The sequence below is a fragment of the Eucyclogobius newberryi genome, unplaced genomic scaffold (genome assembly GCF_026437365.1).
Source record: "Eucyclogobius newberryi isolate DKJ021-1_F unplaced genomic scaffold, fEucNew1.0.hap1 SCAF_73, whole genome shotgun sequence".
In the NCBI taxonomy this organism is placed as follows: Eukaryota; Metazoa; Chordata; class Actinopteri; order Gobiiformes; family Gobiidae; genus Eucyclogobius; species Eucyclogobius newberryi.
Window position 1 is genome coordinate 292,921 of NW_027316423.1, and position 22,750 is coordinate 315,670.

Genomic DNA, 22,750 nt, shown 5'->3' on the forward strand with positions numbered 1-22,750 from the left:
GTTTTTTTAGTTTAGCATATTATTCAGAGATGATAGAGGTATAAAAAGTATTTAGTTCTTCAGCCAGTTTTGGGTTTGGCTTGTAGTTGGTGAGCTGCCTGAGCCTCTCCACAGAGACAGAGACAGAGACAGAGACAGAGTGTATTCCACTGAGATCCAGCCCTCGACACCTCCTCGCTAAATCTGTGTTTGGCCCTCAATAGCTGCCTCCAGGGGCGGAGCACCAAATTCTGGGCCCTGGATAAAAAAAATCTTGGTGGGCCCTTAATGCATCGGTCTCTAACAGATAATCAAGTAGCTGATTTACATATTGGTTATTACAGTATTTTTTACAAATTGTTGTTTCCTGTGAACTAATTTATATCCTTCCTGTTAAGAGTAGTAGTTGCAGTAATGTTTGTTTTGGCAGGGCTTACCACAGAATAGAATAAATATCTGAGTTCCGGGTCTAAATTCGCAAATTGACAATGACTCTTGGATGAGAGTCGAAACGTCTTGTTTTTTCTAAAACTGAGTCCAGATGATTTACAACTGAACCTTTTTCTCTGATGAAACACTCCTGGACGAATGAGGGATTACACCGACATATTTCCAGTGCGATTTATATACGTTTTTTTCTTCTCTATTATGCATTTTTGGCTGGTGCGACTTATACTCCGGTGCGACTTATAGTTCGGAAAATACTGTACTTGCAATAAAAACTCCTTTAGCTGGAGAAATTAATGATAGATGAGCTCATATTATACTGTGGAACCTTAAACTTCTTTACATAATGTAGTAAACATTTGCTTTAAACTGCTCAGAAATATATCCTCTAAATGTCCTGACGGGGAGAAAGACCACTGAATGTGCCACACCTGGTAAAGTTAACCAATGGCTATTTCTTAATGATTGTCTTTCTTCAGACATCTGCTCTCTGTAACTATTAACATGCTGGATATAAATAAGCATATTGTTATGTCCAATGTAAAAACCACAGGGAGTAAAACAAAAAACTTTAATAACTAATACACAAATCATGCATGGAGGGGTTTGGTGCTCCGCCCCTGGAGGCAGCTATAGAGGGCGGAGCACAGATTTAGTGAGGAGGTGTCGAGGGCGGGGTCTCAGTAGAATACATGTCTCTGTGTACGACTGTCTCTGTCTCTGTGGACGGGCTCAGGCCGCTCCACAACTACAAGCCAAAGCCCTCGTCCCCTCTCACCACAGAGGACACTTCAGTCAAGCCCACCCGTCCCTCAAGGGTTATGTCACTGGTTTATTTGATTCAAAACAAGACGAGGCACAATCGTTATTCATTTAGCTTTTTATTTCCAACATGCTTTAGTCCAAGTGTCTGTGAAGGCCGTCTCCAACAGCCTTTCACCCTAATGCTGCCAGGAACGCCTGGATCAGTGCAGCCAAGTCGGCTGGTACAGCGGCTGCAGTTGTTGCAGTTGCTGCAGTTGTAGCAGTTGTAGTCTACAAAAGAAATAAAACACATAAGTATTTACTCACTTTGTTTGGCTACATTGAGATTCATGTTTGAATAAGTTTGTGATGTCTTACCTCTCCTGAGTTTGAGTTTGAGTTTGAGTGTGAGCCAGAACGAACACCACGGTGGTGCTCCTCATTCATCTATGTACAACATATGTTATATATACAGTTATAGTGACCTGCAGATGACCTCTGAATGTTGCCATGGTGACAGGAATGCAGGAGTAAGGTTTGTACCATGGTACTGGAGATTTATGACGTCTCTTAAAATTAACTAATTCAGTCATTTTCTCTCCCAAGACTAAAGTTAAAATGCTTAAAAGACTTTGTGGTCTGAGTAAACAATCATCTATTGCAGACTTTGTCCCACACGACTCTTAAAATATGACAAACATACTCACACTTATGCAGCGCGTCATGTTTAAAATCTTAATCCAATTCTTCCATGGATAATGTCCCCCTCTTTCATAAGTGGAGGACATGAATAGCACTACAGTACTTGTACTAGTGAAATATACTACACAGTATATAGGTTTGTTTGTTTTTTGTGTGTTTGAATATAGTTGTTTTCTTGCTTGTTTTTAAGTATTTACTAGTTTGGTCCAGTGGGACTCAATCACACTGGACCATTGGCTTTTGTAGTGTCAACCTTAGTTGTAATTCCATATTACTCTAGATAAATGTGTACAAAATATCATGAATTTGAAGAGCTTTGACTTTAAACTTTAAGATGCATACTTTGTTGATATATAGATGTTTAGTTCAATATTGATTCATGTTTTTAGACAGCCTAGTCTACACAGTCTTTCTAAACCCTGCATTAGTGTCAGCACATAGCATATGTTGGACTTACAGGTGAAGCCAGTGTGAGGCTCAGGAGACATCCCAGGATCAGAGCTACCTTCAGCATGGTTGCACTGGAAGAAAGAGAACATGAGTAACACTTCATATACTTACATATACTTACATATACTCACATATACTCACAGCACCAAGAGCAGGTTCACGTTCTCACCTTGTGGTCTGCAGTTGTTTGTCTCACAGATGAAGCAGAGGAGTGTTGTGTTGTACGAGGACCGCTCTCCCTCTTTTATACACCACTGAGAGCAGAGCTTAGCTCATTAGCTCTGAAGAAAGACCATTATTAAGAAATGGCCATTGGTTCACTTTACCAGGTGTGGCACATTGAGTGGTGTTTCTCCCCGTCAGGAATGACCACATTTAGAGGATGTATTACTGAGCAGTTTAAAGTAAATGTTTACTTTGTGTGCAGAGGTTTAAAAACTCCTAAAAAGTCTCTGTTTAGATTGTTCTGTTTGATTTTAAAGAGATTTTATGCAGAAACTCCAAATCATAATCAACTATATCTTAAATATGAAGTAATGAGTTCTAGTCCAGCCCATGTTTACACTGGTGTAATTGCGGTCGTCTAATAGTGTGTCATATTAGGACATCAACACAAACTCTGTTCACCTCAGTCTCTCAGAAAAGAGATGTTTCTTTGCCTCTAAGATTCCACAGTATGACATGACCTCATCTATCGTTCATTACTCCTTTAAAGGACTTTTTATTGGCCACAAAGTACTTTGTTTACTGCTTCTCTTGATGTAAATGAGCAAATTATTGTGCAATGTAGAAACCATAGGTTGTAACAAAAGAAAGTACATAATAACTTCCGGTAATACACAAATCAGATGCAAGATTATCTGTTATAGACGGTGTATTAAGGGCCCTCCAGGAAAGTTTGTACCTGGGGCCCAGGAGTTTGTGCTACGCCCCTGGAGACGGCTCCAAAGGTGGTCAAGCACAGACTCAGAGAGGAGGACCAGGAGCAGAAGAGCACTTTCTGTCCCTCACAAACACTTTTGTCACTTAACGTCCATATGACACTTTAAAATACACTTAAAACAAAGGGAACATGGTCATATTTAATCAAACATTTTGCCTGTTGTTCTCCAGTTTGGCAATTTCTGTGGCATTTATAATGTCACATCCTGATTGGACATGGCCAGCAAATAAGACATAAGTAGAGGTAATTACACAACTGTTACCTAGCAACCAGATTGTAAACAAGGGCAAAAATGTGTTTAAATTATACAATAGTTTGAAGAGCTTCTCCAACTACAGTCCTGCGTTTGTCAGTCTTCTCTTCCTCTTCTTCATGCAGTAGAACCAGGTACAGATGTTCTAACTCGTAATATAACTTTACTCAGGACTGATGTGGACATGTTCCACCAACGCTGACGGGACAGGACCACGTTCATGTCTAGAACAGGATCCCGTGCAGATGAGTCTTATATGATCTTTTCTGACCGGCCAAGAATACACACTTGTCCAATACTTGATCAGACTTCTACTGCATGAAGAAGAGGAAGAGGAAGTCAAGCCCACCCGTTCATCAAGTCTATGTTACTGTTTTATGTCATTCAAAACAAGACGAGGCACAATTTTGATCAAACACAACTGTATTAATCATTGGAGAGAATACACTAAATGCAGATTATGATCTGAAATTGTAGTATTTGTTTTAGCAAAATCTCTTTTCTGAGAGACTGAGGTGAACAGAGTTTGTGTTGATGTCCTAATATGACACACTATTAGACGACCGCAATTACACCAGTGTAAACATGGGCTGGACTAGAACTCATTACTTCATATTTAAGATATAGTTGATTATGATTTGGAGTTTCTGCATAAAATCTCTTTAAAATCAAACAGAACAATCTAAACAGAGACTTTTTAGGAGTTTTTAAACCTCTGCACACGAAGTAAACATTTACTTTAAACTGCTCAGTAATACATCCTCTAAATGTGGTCATTCCTGACGGGGAGAAACACCACTCAATGTGCCACACCTGGTAAAGTGAACCAATGGCCATTTCTTAATAATGGTCTTTCTTCAGAGCTAATGAGCTAAGCTCTGCTCTCAGTGGTGTATAAAAGAGGGAGAGCGGTCCTCGTACAACACAACACTCCTCTGCTTCATCTGTGAGACAAACAACTGCAGACCACAAGGTGAGAACGTGAACCTGCTCTTGGTGCTGTGAGTATATGTGAGTATATGTAAGTATATGTAAGTATATGAAGTGTTACTCATGTTCTCTTTCTTCCAGTGCAACCATGCTGAAGGTAGCTCTGATCCTGGGATGTCTCCTGAGCCTCACACTGGCTTCACCTGTAAGTCCAACATATGCTATGTGCTGACACTAATGCAGGGTTTAGAAAGACTGTGTAGACTAGGCTGTCTAAAAACATGAATCAATATTGAACTAAACATCTATATATCAACAAAGTATGCATCTTAAAGTTTAAAGTCAAAGCTCTTCAAATTCATGATATTTTGTACACATTTATCTAGAGTAATATGGAATTACAACTAAGGTTGACACTACAAAAGCCAATGGTCCAGTGTGATTGAGTCCCACTGGACCAAACTAGTAAATACTTAAAAACAAGCAAGAAAACAACTATATTCAAACACACAAAAAACAAACAAACCTATATACTGTGTAGTATATTTCACTAGTACAAGTACTGTAGTGCTATTCATGTCCTCCACTTATGAAAGAGGGGGACATTATCCATGGAAGAATTGGATTAAGATTTTAAACATGACGCGCTGCATAAGTGTGAGTATGTTTGTCATATTTTAAGAGTCGTGTGGGACAAAGTCTGCAATAGATGATTGTTTACTCAGACCACAAAGTCTTTTAAGCATTTTAACTTTTGTCTTGGGAGAGAAAATGACTGAATTAGTTAAAGGTCCCATAACATGCAAAATCGACTTTTCAGAGCTTTTAACCTTCTTACATTGCTATTTGTGCTTCATAAATGTACCCAGAGTGTTTTTTTGATTGATTGCCGCAGTTTTTAGTAATAGTACAGACTATATCCTTTCCTCGGATCTGCAAACTGACGGGGGGTGGTTGCAAGACCCAGGCACGCGTCACCATCCCCCCTCACCCTCCCCCTCCTCCTTCTCCATCCCCCTCCCGCCTCCCGCCTGCCACCTCCCGCCCCCTTCCCCCCGGCTCCGCGCTGATTATTTACCAAACGAAAACGTCCTGCTGCAGTCGTCGTGGTACTTCTACTGCGTGCACTTCAAACTCTGGGTCTCACTCTGGGTCCAGAACATAATCTACGCACCGCCATGATAAATAGAATGTTGATTCTCGCGTGTGGCTGTGTCCACGCTGTCACCTCTGCTTCTGTTTACACCCCCACCGTCTCCGGGGTGGGCGGGGCACACACGTTCTCTCTTGGGGGAGCCAGATCGCTCTTCGCAAGGGTGGGGGCGAATATCAAACCAAGCCGTTTGCATTTCTGGGTTGGTGAGGGGGTCCAAGGTCTGGGTGATATTTCTTAACTATTATGTTAAGGGTGTTGCACAACCCTTATTATTATCAATTATACACTTAGGATAGACTACGAAATGTGAAAAAAGCATGATATGGCACAGTTAATTTTAAGAGACGTCATAAATCTCCAGTACCATGGTACAAACCTTACTCCTGCATTCCTGTCACCATGGCAACATTCAGAGGTCATCTGCAGGTCACTATAACTGTATATATAACATATGTTGTACATAGATGAATGAGGAGCACCACCGTGGTGTTCGTTCTGGCTCACACTCAAACTCAGGAGAGGTAAGACATCACAAACTTATTCAAACATGAATCTCAATGTAGCCAAACAAAGTGAGTAAATACTTATGTGTTTTATTTCTTTTGTAGACTACAACTGCTACAACTGCAGCAACTGCAACAACTGCAGCCGCTGTACCAGCCGACTTGGCTGCACTGATCCAGGCGTTCCTGGCAGCATTAGGGTGAAAGGCTGTTGGAGACGGCCTTCACAGACACTTGGACTAAAGCATGTTGGAAATAAAAAGCTAAATGAATAACGATTGTGCCTCGTCTTGTTTTGAATCAAATAAACCAGTGACATAACCCTTGAGGGACGGGTGGGCTTGACTGAAGTGTCCTCTGTGGTGAGAGGGGACGAGGGCTTTGGCTTGTAGTTGTGGAGCGGCCTGAGCCCGTCCACAGAGACAGAGACAGTCGTACACGTACACAGTGCGTGTACGTGTGTCGGGTATTATACTAGTACAAGTACTGTAAGGTTCTGAATGTCCTCTCTTTTGTGAAGGAGCGGGGGCATTCAGGTTTGATAATCAATTAAAGAATTGTTCAAGAATTCAAACATGACACACTGCATAAGTGTGGGTAAGTTATATTATCTTTTAAGAGTAGAATGGGGCACCAGCCGGATAATCAGCAATTTTAACAACTCTATAATCAGATATCTAAATTAATTAATTAATTAGAAATTGATTTGCTTGTTGATCTAAAGGTTTGAGAACGCAACCGTGACTTTGACCCCTTTTCTGGAAATGAAGGAACACTTTACCAAATGTGCTTTAGTCCAGCTTCATCTCCAACAGCCTGTCACCCTGATAATGCTGCCAGGAGCGCCTGGATCAGTGCAGCCATGTTGGGTGCTGCTGTAGGTGCTGCAGTTGTAGTCTATGAAATAAACCCCACTGAGAGCAGAGCTTAGCTCATTAGCTCTGAAGAAAGACCATTATTAAGAAATGGCCATTGGTTCACTTTACCAGGTGTGGCACATTGAGTGGTGTTTCTCCCCGTCAGGAATGACCACATTTAGAGGATATATTACTGAGCAGTTTAAAGTAAATGTTAACTTCGTGTGCAGAGGTTTAAAAACTCCTAATAAGCCTTAGTTTAGATTGTTCTCTGTTTGATTTTAAATGGGTTTTATCCAGAAACTCCAGCTCTGTTCACTATAAAATAGCCCTATAACCCTAAGCCAGATTTTTCTTTGCCTCTAAAGTTCCATAGTATGATGATCTCATCTATCATTAATTTCTCCAGTTAAAGGAGAATATGAGATAAATGTCTTGTGAGTAAATAATCGTGCACTACATTTTCAATTCAATTCAATTTATTTTTGTAAGGCCCAAAATCACAACAACAGTTGCCTCTGAGGGCCACAGAGAGAAATGAATCAACAATGTCTGTGGTGGCGAGGGACGATGTCCCAGAGTCCTTTGTCCTTAGACCCTCCTTCTGTCCTTAGACCCTCCTTCTGTCCTTAGACCCTCCTTCTGTCCTTAGATCCTCCTTCTGTCCTTAGATCCTCCTTCTGTCCTTAGATCCTCCTTCTGTCCTTAGATCCTCCTTCTGTCCTTAGACCCTCCTTCTGTCCTTAGACCCTCCTTCTGTCCTTAGATCCTCCTTCTGTCCTTAGATCCTCCTTCTGTCCTTAGACCCTCCTTCTGTCCTTAGACTCTCCTTCTGTCCTTAGACCCTCCTTCTGTCCTTAGATCCTCCTTCTGTCCTTAGATCCTCCTTCTGTCCTCCTTAGACCCTCCTTCTGTCCTTAGACCCTCCTTCTGTCCTTAGACCCTCCTTCTGTCCTTAGATCCTCCTTCTGTCCTTAGACCCTCCTTCTGTCCTTAGATCCTCCTTCTGTCCTTAGACCCTCATTCTGTCCTTAGATCCTTCTTCTGACCTTAGACCCTCCTTCTGTCCTTAGACCCTCCTTCTGTCCTTAGACCCTCCTTCTGTCCTTAGACCCTCCTTCTGTCCTTAGACCCTCCTTCTGTCCTTAGACAAAAACCTCCTTGGGAAAAAGTATAAACCTGGAGGAGTTCCAGATGAAGGAGAGATCTGATTCTCACAGACGGACGCGAGGGAGACTGGAGCTGGACCCACTCTTCAGGCAGATGGGGGACCGTCGGGGGCGAGCTGGACCCACTCTTCAGGCAGATGGGGGACCGTCCATACGTGGCAGGGATCACTTCACCAGGGGAGGGGCATCTGGGTCCACAGGTCCTCAGGAGTGAGAGAAAGAAAAGAAGGCGGTGAACAGTTTGCAAGTGTAATTAAAAATACATATTGTTAGATAGAATAAGTAGTCAGAAGAAGAGGATAGTGCTCAAGCTGCCATACTTCCCCCAGCACAGTTGCTCCTAGGGCAGCGTAGCTGAAGCTGTGGGTTTATGTTTCTGTTCCTAACTAGTCTGACCATAAGCGATTTCGAAGAGGAACGTTTTAAGCCTGGAATTAAATGAAGAGACTGTGTCAGCATATTTAACATGGGTCGGGAGCTGATTCCATAACACAGGAGCTTGGTAGCTAAACGCTCTACCTCCTACTGTACTTTTAGAGACTCTTGGGACCACCAAAAGGCCGGCATTCTGAGAGCGAAGAGCTCTGTTTGGATGATATGGTTCTATAGCATCTTTGAGGTAGGATGGGGCCATGTCATTTATGGCTTTGTAGGTCAAGAGTAGAATTTTGAATTTGATTCTAGACTCGACGGGGAGCCAGTGAAGAGACTCCAGCACCGGCGTAATGTGCTCTCTTCTTTTTGTTCCTGTTAGTAATCTTGCTGCTGCATTTTGAACCAGTTGAAAGCTTTTTATGGAGCTTTTAGGACACGCTGCGAGCAGGGAGTTACAGTAGTCTAATCTAGTCGTTACAAATGCATGGATAAGTTTTTCAGCATCACTTTTAGGCAGGATTCTTCTGATTTTGGCTCTCGTTGCGCAGATGGAAATAGGCTGTTTTACAAGCTAGATTTACATGAGCTTTAAATGAGAGCTCCTGGTCAAATAAGACTCCAAGGTTTCTTACAGTAGAACTGGAGGCTACACTGACATTGTCCAGTGTGACTATCTGCTCAGATAGAGCGTCTCGTAGATGCTTAGGGCCAAGCACAATGACCTCGGTTTTTTCAGGGTTAAGAAGCAGGTAGTTTAGTGTTATCCAGGTTTTTATCTCCTTCACACAAGTACTAAGTCTGTCTACTTGATCGCTCTGATCAGGTTTCATTGATAAATACAGCTGAGTGTCGTCTGCATAGCAGTGGAAGTTAATGTCATGCTTTCTGATAATGTTGCCTAATGGTAGCATATAAAGAGTAAACAGAATTGGACCGAGTACTGAACCCTGTGGGACACCGTAAATTACTTTAGAGCTTGGTGAGGAGCTCTGGTTTACATTAACAAATTGGTACCTATCAGATAAATATGATTTAAACCAGCTAAGGGCTGTTCCTCCAACACCTACATCACATTCTAACCTCTGCAGTAGAATGTTGTGGTCGATGGTGTCAAACGCTGCGCTGAGGTCCAACAGAACCAGGCTTGAGACCAGTCCATCGTCAGCGGCTAATAACAAATCGTTCGTGACTTTAACTAGTGCAGTTTCAGTGCTGTGGTGGGCTCTGAACCCTGACAGGAAAACTTCAAATAAGTTATTGTCCTGTAGGTAGCGACAAAGCTGTTTTACTACAACTTTTTCAAGGATTTTAGAGACGAAGGGAAGATTTGAAATAGGTCTGTAGTTTACCAATAGATTGGGATCTAGATTAGGCTTTTTCAGAAGAGGTTTAATGACTGCATGTTTGAAGGACTGTGGAACATAGCCACTTTCGAGTGAAGTATTTATTATATTAAGAATAGGGTCTATAATTAGGGGGAGAATGTCTTTGAGGAGCTTGGAATGGGGTCTAGGACACAAGTTGAGCTTTTAGAGGACATAATGGCTGAAGTTATCTCTGCTTGATCAACAGCTGTGAACCTTTCTAAGTTTACAGGTGGATTTATATGGGACGTTAGATTTACAGCTTGGGCTAGTTCAGGGCTAATAGCGGGGGTAATTTCATCTAATTTATCTCTGATTGTTTTTATTTTATTGTTAAAAAATAGGAGGAAATCATCAGAGCTAAGTGTAGCTGGGATTGAGGGCTCTACTGCACTGTGACAGTTTGTTAGCCTAGCTACAGCGCTGAAAAGAAATTTAGTGTTACTTTTGTTGACTTCTATTAGATTTGAATAATATCTGGTTTGGGCCTTACGCAGAGCCTGCTTATAGGACAGCAGGCAACTTTTCCATGCTTTTAGGGGTTCTTCTGTGTGGGTGCGAAATTGCTCTAATGTTTAGCAGTCCACATTTTACGTGTTTATTCATTTGTGTATTTGTGTCATTTGTGATTGTTATTTTCCTCAAGTTATTTGGTCTGATGCCTGAAATATTTTTTCTGAGATGTGACTTTTTGGCATTATTTGGACGAGGAACACGAGGGACACACACAGTCTCTATCTGTCTAGAATCTGAACACTTCACATGTGACAGAGCGGGCGAGAGTTCAGCGACAGAGAAGCATCTTACACTGCTGCTCTGCGCCCGGGGCTCATCCCTAGATGGTCACTTAACACGACTAAGACTGTCAGTCAAATTCTGAATTTTGATGAGTCTATTGCGAGGTCGGGTAGAATATGCCAGGGATCCGGACTGTTCTGCATCAGCAGACGTCTGATCAAGTATTGGACAAGTGTGTATTCTTGGCTGGTCAGAAAAGATCATATATATAAGACTCGTCTGCACAGGATCCTGTTCTAGACGTGAACGTGGTCCTGTCCCAACAGCTCAGCGTTGGTGGGACATGTCCACATGTAGCATGGAGGGGTTTGGTGCTCCGCCCCTGGAGGCAGCTATAGAGGGCGGAGCACAGATTTAGTGAGGAGGTGTCGAGGGCGGGGTCTCAGTAGAATACATGTCTCTGTGTACGACTGTCTCTGTCTCTGTGGACGGGCTCAGGCCGCTCCACAACTACAAGCCAAAGCCCTCGTCCCCTCTCACCACAGAGGACACTTCAGTCAAGCCCACCCGTCCCTCAAGGGTTATGTCACTGGTTTATTTGATTCAAAACAAGACGAGGCACAATCGTTATTCATTTAGCTTTTTATTTCCAACATGCTTTAGTCCAAGTGTCTGTGAAGGCCGTCTCCAACAGCCTTTCACCCTAATGCTGCCAGGAACGCCTGGATCAGTGCAGCCAAGTCGGCTGGTACAGCGGCTGCAGTTGTTGCAGTTGCTGCAGTTGTAGCAGTTGTAGTCTACAAAAGAAATAAAACACATAAGTATTTACTCACTTTGTTTGGCTACATTGAGATTCATGTTTGAATAAGTTTGTGATGTCTTACCTCTCCTGAGTTTGAGTTTGAGTGTGAGCCAGAACGAACACCACGGTGGTGCTCCTCATTCATCTATGTACAACATATGTTATATATACAGTTATAGTGACCTGCAGATGACCTCTGAATGTTGCCATGGTGACAGGAATGCAGGAGTAAGGTTTGTACCATGGTACTGGAGATTTATGACGTCTCTTAAAATTAACTAATTCAGTCATTTTCTCTCCCAAGACTAAAGTTAAAATGCTTAAAAGACTTTGTGGTCTGAGTAAACAATCATCTATTGCAGACTTTGTCCCACACGACTCTTAAAATATGACAAACATACTCACACTTATGCAGCGCGTCATGTTTAAAATCTTAATCCAATTCTTCCATGGATAATGTCCCCCTCTTTCATAAGTGGAGGACATGAATAGCACTACAGTACTTGTACTAGTGAAATATACTACACAGTATATAGGTTTGTTTGTTTTTTGTGTGTTTGAATATAGTTGTTTTCTTGCTTGTTTTTAAGTATTTACTAGTTTGGTCCAGTGGGACTCAATCACACTGGACCATTGGCTTTTGTAGTGTCAACCTTAGTTGTAATTCCATATTACTCTAGATAAATGTGTACAAAATATCATGAATTTGAAGAGCTTTGACTTTAAACTTTAAGATGCATACTTTGTTGATATATAGATGTTTAGTTCAATATTGATTCATGTTTTTAGACAGCCTAGTCTACACAGTCTTTCTAAACCCTGCATTAGTGTCAGCACATAGCATATGTTGGACTTACAGGTGAAGCCAGTGTGAGGCTCAGGAGACATCCCAGGATCAGAGCTACCTTCAGCATGGTTGCACTGGAAGAAAGAGAACATGAGTAACACTTCATATACTTACATATACTTACATATACTCACATATACTCACAGCACCAAGAGCAGGTTCACGTTCTCACCTTGTGGTCTGCAGTTGTTTGTCTCACAGATGAAGCAGAGGAGTGTTGTGTTGTACGAGGACCGCTCTCCCTCTTTTATACACCACTGAGAGCAGAGCTTAGCTCATTAGCTCTGAAGAAAGACCATTATTAAGAAATGGCCATTGGTTCACTTTACCAGGTGTGGCACATTGAGTGGTGTTTCTCCCCGTCAGGAATAACCACATTTAGAGGATGTATTACTGAGCAGTTTAAAGTAAATGTTTACTTCGTGTGCAGAGGTTTAAAAACTCCTAAAAAGTCTCTGTTTAGATTGTTCTGTTTGATTTTAAAGAGATTTTATGCAGAAACTCCAAATCATAATCAACTATATCTTAAATATGAAGTAATGAGTTCTAGTCCAGCCCATGTTTACACTGGTGTAATTGCGGTCGTCTAATAGTGTGTCATATTAGGACATCAACACAAACTCTGTTCACCTCAGTCTCTCAGAAAAGAGATGTTTCTTTGCCTCTAAGATTCCACAGTATGACATGACCTCATCTATCGTTCATTACTCCTTTAAAGGACTTTTTATTGGCCACAAAGTACTTTGTTTACTGCTTCTCTTGATGTAAATGAGCAAATTATTGTGCAATGTAGAAACCATAGGTTGTAACAAAAGAAAGTACATAATAACTTCCGGTAATACACAAATCAGATGCAAGATTATCTGTTATAGACGGTGTATTAAGGGCCCTCCAGGAAAGTTTGTACCTGGGGCCCAGGAGTTTGTGCTACGCCCCTGGAGACGGCTCCAAAGGTGGTCAAGCACAGACTCAGAGAGGAGGACCAGGAGCAGAAGAGCACTTTCTGTCCCTCACAAACACTTTTGTCACTTAACGTCCATATGACACTTTAAAATACACTTAAAACAAAGGGAACATGGTCATATTTAATCAAACATTTTGCCTGTTGTTCTCCAGTTTGGCAATTTCTGTGGCATTTATAATGTCACATCCTGATTGGACATGGCCAGCAAATAAGACATAAGTAGAGGTAATTACACAACTGTTACCTAGCAACCAGATTGTAAACAAGGGCAAAAATGTGTTTAAATTATACAATAGTTTGAAGAGCTTCTCCAACTACAGTCCTGCGTTTGTCAGTCTTCTCTTCCTCTTCTTCATGCAGTAGAACCAGGTACAGATGTTCTAACTCGTAATATAACTTTACTCAGGACTGATGTGGACATGTTCCACCAACGCTGACGGGACAGGACCACGTTCATGTCTAGAACAGGATCCCGTGCAGATGAGTCTTATATGATCTTTTCTGACCGGCCAAGAATACACACTTGTCCAATACTTGATCAGACTTCTACTGCATGAAGAAGAGGAAGAGGAAGTCAAGCCCACCCGTTCATCAAGTCTATGTTACTGTTTTATGTCATTCAAAACAAGACGAGGCACAATTTTGATCAAACACAAATGTATTAATCATTGGAGAGAATACACTAAATGCAGATTATGATCTGAAATTGTAGTATTTGTTTTAGCAAAATCTCTTTTCTGAGAGACTGAGGTGAACAGAGTTTGTGTTGATGTCCTAATATGACACACTATTAGACGACCGCAATTACACCAGTGTAAACATGGGCTGGACTAGAACTCATTACTTCATATTTAAGATATAGTTGATTATGATTTGGAGTTTCTGCATAAAATCTCTTTAAAATCAAACAGAACAATCTAAACAGAGACTTTTTAGGAGTTTTTAAACCTCTGCACACGAAGTAAACATTTACTTTAAACTGCTCAGTAATACATCCTCTAAATGTGGTTATTCCTGACGGGGAGAAACACCACTCAATGTGCCACACCTGGTAAAGTGAACCAATGGCCATTTCTTAATAATGGTCTTTCTTCAGAGCTAATGAGCTAAGCTCTGCTCTCAGTGGTGTATAAAAGAGGGAGAGCGGTCCTCGTACAACACAACACTCCTCTGCTTCATCTGTGAGACAAACAACTGCAGACCACAAGGTGAGAACGTGAACCTGCTCTTGGTGCTGTGAGTATATGTGAGTATATGTAAGTATATGTAAGTATATGAAGTGTTACTCATGTTCTCTTTCTTCCAGTGCAACCATGCTGAAGGTAGCTCTGATCCTGGGATGTCTCCTGAGCCTCACACTGGCTTCACCTGTAAGTCCAACATATGCTATGTGCTGACACTAATGCAGGGTTTAGAAAGACTGTGTAGACTAGGCTGTCTAAAAACATGAATCAATATTGAACTAAACATCTATATATCAACAAAGTATGCATCTTAAAGTTTAAAGTCAAAGCTCTTCAAATTCATGATATTTTGTACACATTTATCTAGAGTAATATGGAATTACAACTAAGGTTGACACTACAAAAGCCAATGGTCCAGTGTGATTGAGTCCCACTGGACCAAACTAGTAAATACTTAAAAACAAGCAAGAAAACAACTATATTCAAACACACAAAAAACAAACAAACCTATATACTGTGTAGTATATTTCACTAGTACAAGTACTGTAGTGCTATTCATGTCCTCCACTTATGAAAGAGGGGGACATTATCCATGGAAGAATTGGATTAAGATTTTAAACATGACGCGCTGCATAAGTGTGAGTATGTTTGTCATATTTTAAGAGTCGTGTGGGACAAAGTCTGCAATAGATGATTGTTTACTCAGACCACAAAGTCTTTTAAGCATTTTAACTTTTGTCTTGGGAGAGAAAATGACTGAATTAGTTAATTTTAAGAGACGTCATAAATCTCCAGTACCATGGTACAAACCTTACTCCTGCATTCCTGTCACCATGGCAACATTCAGAGGTCATCTGCAGGTCACTATAACTGTATATATAACATATGTTGTACATAGATGAATGAGGAGCACCACCGTGGTGTTCGTTCTGGCTCACACTCAAACTCAAACTCAGGAGAGGTAAGACATCACAAACTTATTCAAACATGAATCTCAATGTAGCCAAACAAAGTGAGTAAATACTTATGTGTTTTATTTCTTTTGTAGACTACAACTGCTACAACTGCAGCAACTGCAACAACTGCAGCCGCTGTACCAGCCGACTTGGCTGCACTGATCCAGGCGTTCCTGGCAGCATTAGGGTGAAAGGCTGTTGGAGACGGCCTTCACAGACACTTGGACTAAAGCATGTTGGAAATAAAAAGCTAAATGAATAACGATTGTGCCTCGTCTTGTTTTGAATCAAATAAACCAGTGACATAACCCTTGAGGGACGGGTGGGCTTGACTGAAGTGTCCTCTGTGGTGAGAGGGGACGAGGGCTTTGGCTTGTAGTTGTGGAGCGGCCTGAGCCCGTCCACAGAGACAGAGACAGTCGTACACAGAGACATGTATTCTACTGAGACCCCGCCCTCGACACCTCCTCACTAAATCTGTGCTCCGCCCTCTATAGCTGCCTCCAGGGGCGGAGCACCAAACCCCTCCATGCTACATGTGGACATGTCCCACCAACGCTGAGCTGATGGGACAGGACCACGTTCACGTCTAGAACAGGATCCTGTGCAGACGAGTCTTATATATATGATCTTTTCTGACCAGCCAAGAATACACACTTGTCCAATACTTGATCAGACGTCTGCTGATGCAGAACAGTCCGGATCCCTGGCATATTCTACCCGACCTCGCAATAGACTCATCAAAATGTAGTGCACGATTATTTACTCACAAGACATTTATTTTATGTGGACATCTGCATTCATTTTCTTGAGCTTTATTATGTGTTGTAAACATCAGTTTCAAGTGGAGAAAAAGACAAACATTATGAAGATTCTTACCATTTGACCGGGATTCCTCGTCATCGATGCGTTAAAAGAACGATGTAGATTTACAAGAACGAAAAACAAGCAGTGGTTTAAATATGGCAGTCTTTATTTCAACAAGACTAAAGAAATGTTGTTTAATATACATTTTCTCTTACAATTTAACATCTATCTCTGGTTTTCCGTAACATTTAGGCGACACTCTGACAGTAAAACTCTGGTGAAGGTTACGGCCTCATCTAAAATGCCTCTGTATTTACACTTTTATCTTCCTTTTTTCAGTCAGTCCTTGATTAAAAAAAAAACAATAATCAAAGAATCCACTCCGGTCCTGAAAGGGCACGGGCGTTCTCTTTGTCTGTCCGAGCCAACTTTAAAGTCCCAGGACTCGCTGCGTCTCGGCGTTTCTGGACCGGGCCAGTCGCAAACGCCGCTTCGGCCGTTCCCCCGCCAGCTCGGACGCATCCCATCTTCGCCCGGGACGCAGGCCTCTCGCTCCGCGCCGCCCGAACACGCCGCACGGGTCCTTTTGAAACGTTATCGCCGCTCAGTCGGGGGGGGAAGAGAATCATGACCGAATGACACAAAAAAGTCACAGCTCGTTTACATGAAGGCGTGGCTTTGCTTTTCGACAGGTTGCATAGATGTTTTGTACCGTATTCCCGTCCAATTCAGCACCGTCGGCCCCAAAAATCCACGTGCGATCAAGTTCTAAGGCCCCAAAATGCTCGAATCCATCTTTCTTTAGCGGGGACGAGTGACGCGAGCAAGCGCTAACGCCGACCACTGATCTGACCGCTCGTTGTGAAGTCAATAGAGAACATTTGAGCCACAACTACACAACTTCCCGAGCATAAATCAGTTACCGTCGAGTTGATAGTCGGCGGAGATTTAAGAGGATGCGGAGGAACGAGCCGGAATTGACGAGAACGGCGTAATAAGGTGCTTTTTGTGAGACGACCTTATGCGTTTTGAACTGTGTATTTGCTAAAAACGTGGCAAATCTTGAAAAAAACGAGTCGAGTAGCGTTTACTCGATGACGTGAATGACTTGCATGTGTTTTGGGAAAAAGCCCGTATTGGAAAGCGTAACAAGTATAAAGTCATGTTTACAAAAAGAAAATCCAGATATTTTTTTCTTTTTTTTAAATAAAGATAAAATATGGTGTTGTGCTCATCGTCTCCTTCACGACAAACCACCAGGGCCTTTGTGAAGTCGTCACATCACTCATATCTTACACTCATTCCTTTGAAAATTGTAAGTAAAAAACAAAAAAAACAGGCATTGCATTTGTTTGGGAGGTGACAAAACTTACAAGAGCAAAAAAAAACTGAAATAAAATGGACAAAACAAGAAGATGATGATTTTGATACTGACGTGGGCCATGTTGGAGGTTCACGTGTGGGTGACGGCGGACGGGGGTCTAGGGGCCATGGAAAACAAACCGAAAATAATATTAAAACAAAAAAAAAACAAAAGGCTTCAGCCCACAGTAAGACAAAATGTCCCGTGTGTCCGTGCGTGACTTTCCACCACCTAAAACTAGCAGTAAAAAACGCCGTAGTACCTAATATATATCTTCAAACCAGCTAAAAATTACAACTCCATAATATAAAACCCTGTATTAAAATAATATTTTTTTCTTTTTATCAACACACTGCCTTTTGTTCCACATTTCCTTCCACATTTGACATACACACGCCCTTGTTTGCATAGCACATGAGGGGTCTTCGCACTGGAGGAACCTTTGCTTTTTTTAGTTCCAGTTCCCATTTGACGCAGTCTGAACTAAAGACTAGGGCCACACCTCTTTCCAATCAAACCGCTCTCATTGGGAAACAATTAAAATTCATTCTCAGACTTGATCCTGACAAGTCTTTATAGTAAGCAGCTTTAAATTCTGAATATTTCCTGTAATAATCGAGTTTAACTGATCATTTAACTCTGTCCGTTTGCGTGTTCGTGCACCACAGTTTTACACACATGGTACAGGGAAAATCAAACACCTTTAAAAACATTCCTGCTCATTTGAAGCCGGTTAAAGCCCCGTCTCCAGCCACTTTTTGCGCAAAAATGGGAATCGTTCTGTGCGAAAACACCTACAGTCACCACAAGGGGGAGCCACACACCACCGCTCGCACCATCTCTGGCCTTATCTGTACCTGACACTTTCATCACTAGATTGCATTGATCCTGAGCGCGAGGCGTCACTCTCTACTGTACTGCAGAAGCCGGAGTTTGACGGTTCAAATAAAAATAGTGTTATAGAATACGCACGCTAACCTAAGCTAAATCCTTAGGCCCAACACCACACCGGGAATGGGAAACCGCTATATCTCACACAAGATGGTCCCTGGTATAAGCTTGTGTATATACAACATCCACGAGGATATTACTTTGCACGTTCAGAGGAAGCGGGAGGACGATCGGGGTGGGCGGACGTCGCGGGTGTCACGCCGGCGCTTCGTTTCGTTTGGCGATCGTGGCTGAGAAGGCACGAGAGACAAAAAAACGCCAAAATAAGACGATCAAAAAAAGTCCGTTCCGACGTAGGCAGGTCCAGCAAAGACGCGGTGAGCGACAAACGGGAGGGCGAGGGGGGGGAAACGTCGGCTTCACTCGTGTCCATAGAAGCAAACAATAATTAAAAGTGAGTTAGGAACAGCGCCCCCTATCCAAAGTCTCCACAAGCAGCCTGGTAAAGTCTCTCTCTCTGTGACAGTTTTGTTTCTGGTGTCGTTCCCGGGATGGCGTGCGTGCGGTTCCTTCTCTTTTATCTGCAGTGGGGCGCGAGCAGAGCCAGGACGAGAGCGGCGAGCGCCAAGAGCAAACTGCCCCGCCCGGAGCCCGCCGAGTTGGAGGGGTGCTTGTTGACGACGGGGACGAGGCGCGGCGCGGGCGGCGGGGTGCTTATGTAGATGTCGTCGCACGGGGGCAGGTCGCAGCCGCTGCCGCTCTCGCCGCCGCTGCTCGCCTCGCTGTCGTCGTCTGAAAGAGAAGCAGAGGGACGAGCGTTAAGAGGGACGGGCGGTAAGAGGGACGGGCGGTAAGAGGGACGGGCGGTAAGAGGGACGGGCGTTAAGAGGGACGAGCGTTAAGAGGGACGGGCGGTAAGAGGGACGGGCGTTTAAGAGGGACGGGCGGTAAGAGGGACGGGCGGTAAGAGGGACGGGCGGTAAGAGGGACGGGCGTTAAGAGGGACGGGCGGTAAGAGGGACGGGCGGTAAGAGGGACGGGCGGTAAGAGGGACGGGCGGTAAGAGGGACGGGCGTTTAAGAGGGACGAGCGTTTAAGAGGGACGGGCGTTAAGAGGGACGGGCGGTAAGAGGGACGGGCGGTAAGAGGGACGGGCGTTAAGAGGGACGGGCGTTAAGAGGGACGGGCGGTAAGAGGGACGAGCGTTAAGAGGGACGAGCGTTTAAGAGGGACGGGCGTTAAGAGGGACGGGCGGTAAGAGGGACGGGCGGTAAGAGGGACGGGCGTTTAAGAGGGACGAGCGTTTAAGAGGGACGGGCGTTAAGAGGGACGGGCGTTAAGAGGGACGGGCGGTAAGAGGGACGGGCGGTAAGAGGGACGGGCGTTAAGAGGGACGGGCGGTAAGAGGGACGGGCGGTAAGAGGGACGGGCGTTAAGAGGGACGAGCGTTTAAGAGGGACGGGCGTTAAGAGGGACGGGCGGTAAGAGGGACGAGCGTTAAGAGGGACGAGCGTTTAAGAGGGACGAGCGTTTAAGAGGGACGAGCGTTTAAGAGGGACGGGCGTTAAGAGGGACGAGCGTTAAGAGGGACGGGCGGTAAGAGGGACGGGCGGTAAGAGGGACGGGCGGTAAGAGGGACGGGCGTTTAAGAGGGACGAGCGTTTAAGAGCGACGGGCGTTAAGAGGGACGGGCGTTAAGAGGGACGGGCGGTAAGAGGGACGGGCGGTAAGAGGGACGGGCGGTAAGAGGGACGGGCGTTTAAGAGGGACGAGCGTTTAAGAGGGACGGGCGTTAAGAGGGACGGGCGGTAAGAGGGACGGGCGGTAAGAGGGACGGGCGTTAAGAGGGACGGGCGGTAAGAGGGACGGGCGTTAAGAGGGACGAGCGTTTAAGAGGGACGGGCGTTAAGAGGGACGGGCGGTAAGAGGGACGAGCGTTAAGAGGGACGAGCGTTAAGAGGGACGGGCGTTAAGAGGGACGAGCGTTAAGAGGGACGAGCGTTTAAGAGGGACGGGCGTTTAAGAGGGACGGGCGTTAAGAGGGACGGGCGTTAAGAGGGACGAGCGTTAAGAGGGACGGGCGGTAAGAGGGACGAGCGTTAAGAGGGACGGGCGGTAAGAGGGACGAGCGTTAAGAGGGACGGGCGGTAAGAGGGACGGGCGTTAAGAGGGACGGGCGGTAAGAGGGACGGGCGTTAAGAGACGGGACAGGACGGAGAAAGTCATGGTTTTACGGTTTTTGGTTTGCTATTATTGTGATGGAAAAACTTTACAAAGTCCAAAAACAGAGGCGATGGGCCCCGGGGCCCGTCTGGGACCCGCATATACTTCAGAGCTGAGCAGAGTTTAGTCAATATCATTATTTGCTCCAAGAGCTGCGTCTTAAGGATTTTTTTTTAACTTGCGGTGTTTGTTTTGGGTCTTTTTCCGGGTCGTGCGTAGCACGTCAGCTCTGATTGGCTGTGGCGGCTGCGGTGCATCTGCTGCAGCTGAACACGTCGCGCCGGCGCTTTGGCCGCCTCGGTCGCCTCATACGCGCTCAAAGCGTCGCGAGTGTAAGAAAACGCACCAATCGTGCCGCAAAAACGAAGAAATCGCGCCGCGGAAAACGCAGGACGCGTTCCACGCGCGTTTACATAGACGTTGACTGTAACTGAGGCTTCGGCCGCCGCGGTGTGAAGCCTCTTCACACATGTGACTGATCTTACACGTGTGACTGATCTTACACGTGTGACTGATCTTACACGTGTGACTGATCTTACACATGTGACTGATCTTACACATGTGACTGATCTTACACATGTGTGACTGATCTTACACATGTATGACTGATCTTACACATGTATGACTGATCTTACACATGTGTGACTGATCTTACACATGTATGACTGATCTTACACATGTATGACTGATCTTACACATGTGACTGATCTTACACATGTGACTGATCTTACACATGTGTGACTGATCTTACACATGTGACTGATCTTACACATGTGACTGATCTTACACATGTATGACTGATCTTACACATGTGACTGATCTTACACATGTGACTGATCTTACACATGTATGACTGATCTTACACATGTATGACTGATCTTACACATGTGACTGATCTTACACATGTATGACTGATCTTACACATGTGACTGATCTTACACATGTGACTGATCTTACACATGTGACTGATCTTACACATGTGACTGATCTTACACATGTGACTGATCTTACACATGTGACTGATCTTACACATGTGACTGATCTTACACATGTGACTGATCTTACACATGTGTGACTGATCTTACACATGTGTGACTGATCTTACACATGTGTGACTGATCTTACACATGTGTGACTGATCTTACACATGTGTGACTGATCTTACACATGTGTGACTGATCTTACACATGTGACTGATCTTACACATGTGACTGATCTTACACATGTGACTGATCTTACACATGTGACTGATCTTACACATGTGTGACTGATCTTACACATGTGTGACTGATCTTACACATGTGTGACTGATCTTACACATGTGTGACTGATCTTACACATGTGTGACTGATCTTACACATGTGTGACTGATCTTACACATGTGACTGATCTTACACATGTGTGACTGATCTTACACATGTGACTGATCTTACACATGTGACTGATCTTACACATGTGACTGATCTTACACATGTGACTGATCTTACACATGTGACTGATCTTACACATGTGACTGATCTTACACATGTGACTGATCTTACACATGTGTGACTGATCTTGCACATGTATGACTGATCTTACACATGTATGACTGATCTTACACATGTATGACTGATCTTACACATGTGTGACTGATCTTACACATGTGTGACTGATCTTACACATGTGACTGATCTTACACATGTATGACTGATCTTACACATGTGTGACTGATCTTACACATGTGTGACTGATCTTACACATGTATGACTGATCTTACACATGTATGACTGATCTTACACATGTGACTGATCTTACACATGTGTGACTGATCTTACACATGTGTGACTGATCTTACACATGTGTGACTGATCTTACACATGTATGACTGATCTTACACATGTGACTGATCTTACACATGTATGACTGATCTTACACATGTGACTGATCTTACACATGTGTGACTGATCTTACACATGTGTGACTGATCTTACACATGTGTGACTGATCTTACACATGTGTGACTGATCTTACACATGTGTGACTGATCTTACACATGTGTGACTGATCTTACACATGTGACTGATCTTACACATGTGACTGATCTTACACATGTGTGACTGA

The 22,750-nt window shown here is 43.6% G+C and overlaps 1 protein-coding gene and 2 long non-coding RNA genes across 3 annotated transcripts in view; 1 reads left to right on the plus strand and 2 right to left on the minus strand.

The window, feature by feature from the left end:
- Positions 1-1,547: 1,547 nt before the first annotated feature.
- Positions 1,548-2,545, minus strand: LOC140350573 (uncharacterized). Its single transcript, XR_011925203.1, has 3 exons — positions 2,492-2,545; positions 2,330-2,393; positions 1,548-1,617 (listed from the first exon to the last, which is right to left on the minus strand). It is a non-coding gene; the product is annotated as an uncharacterized lncRNA (long non-coding RNA).
- Positions 2,546-4,437: 1,892 nt separating this feature from the next.
- On the plus strand, positions 4,438-6,126 carry LOC140350574 (uncharacterized). Its single transcript, XR_011925204.1, has 3 exons — positions 4,438-4,491; positions 4,590-4,653; positions 6,069-6,126. It is a non-coding gene; the product is annotated as an uncharacterized lncRNA (long non-coding RNA).
- Positions 6,127-16,318: 10,192 nt separating this feature from the next.
- Positions 16,319-22,750, minus strand: part of gpc4 (glypican 4) — a 78,935-nt gene continuing 72,503 nt past the window's right edge. The window contains exon 9 of the mRNA XM_072436154.1: positions 16,319-19,216. Within this exon, the coding sequence (XP_072292255.1) occupies positions 19,002-19,216 (215 nt within the window). The 3' untranslated portion in view covers positions 16,319-19,001. The remainder of the gene's footprint in view (positions 19,217-22,750) is intronic.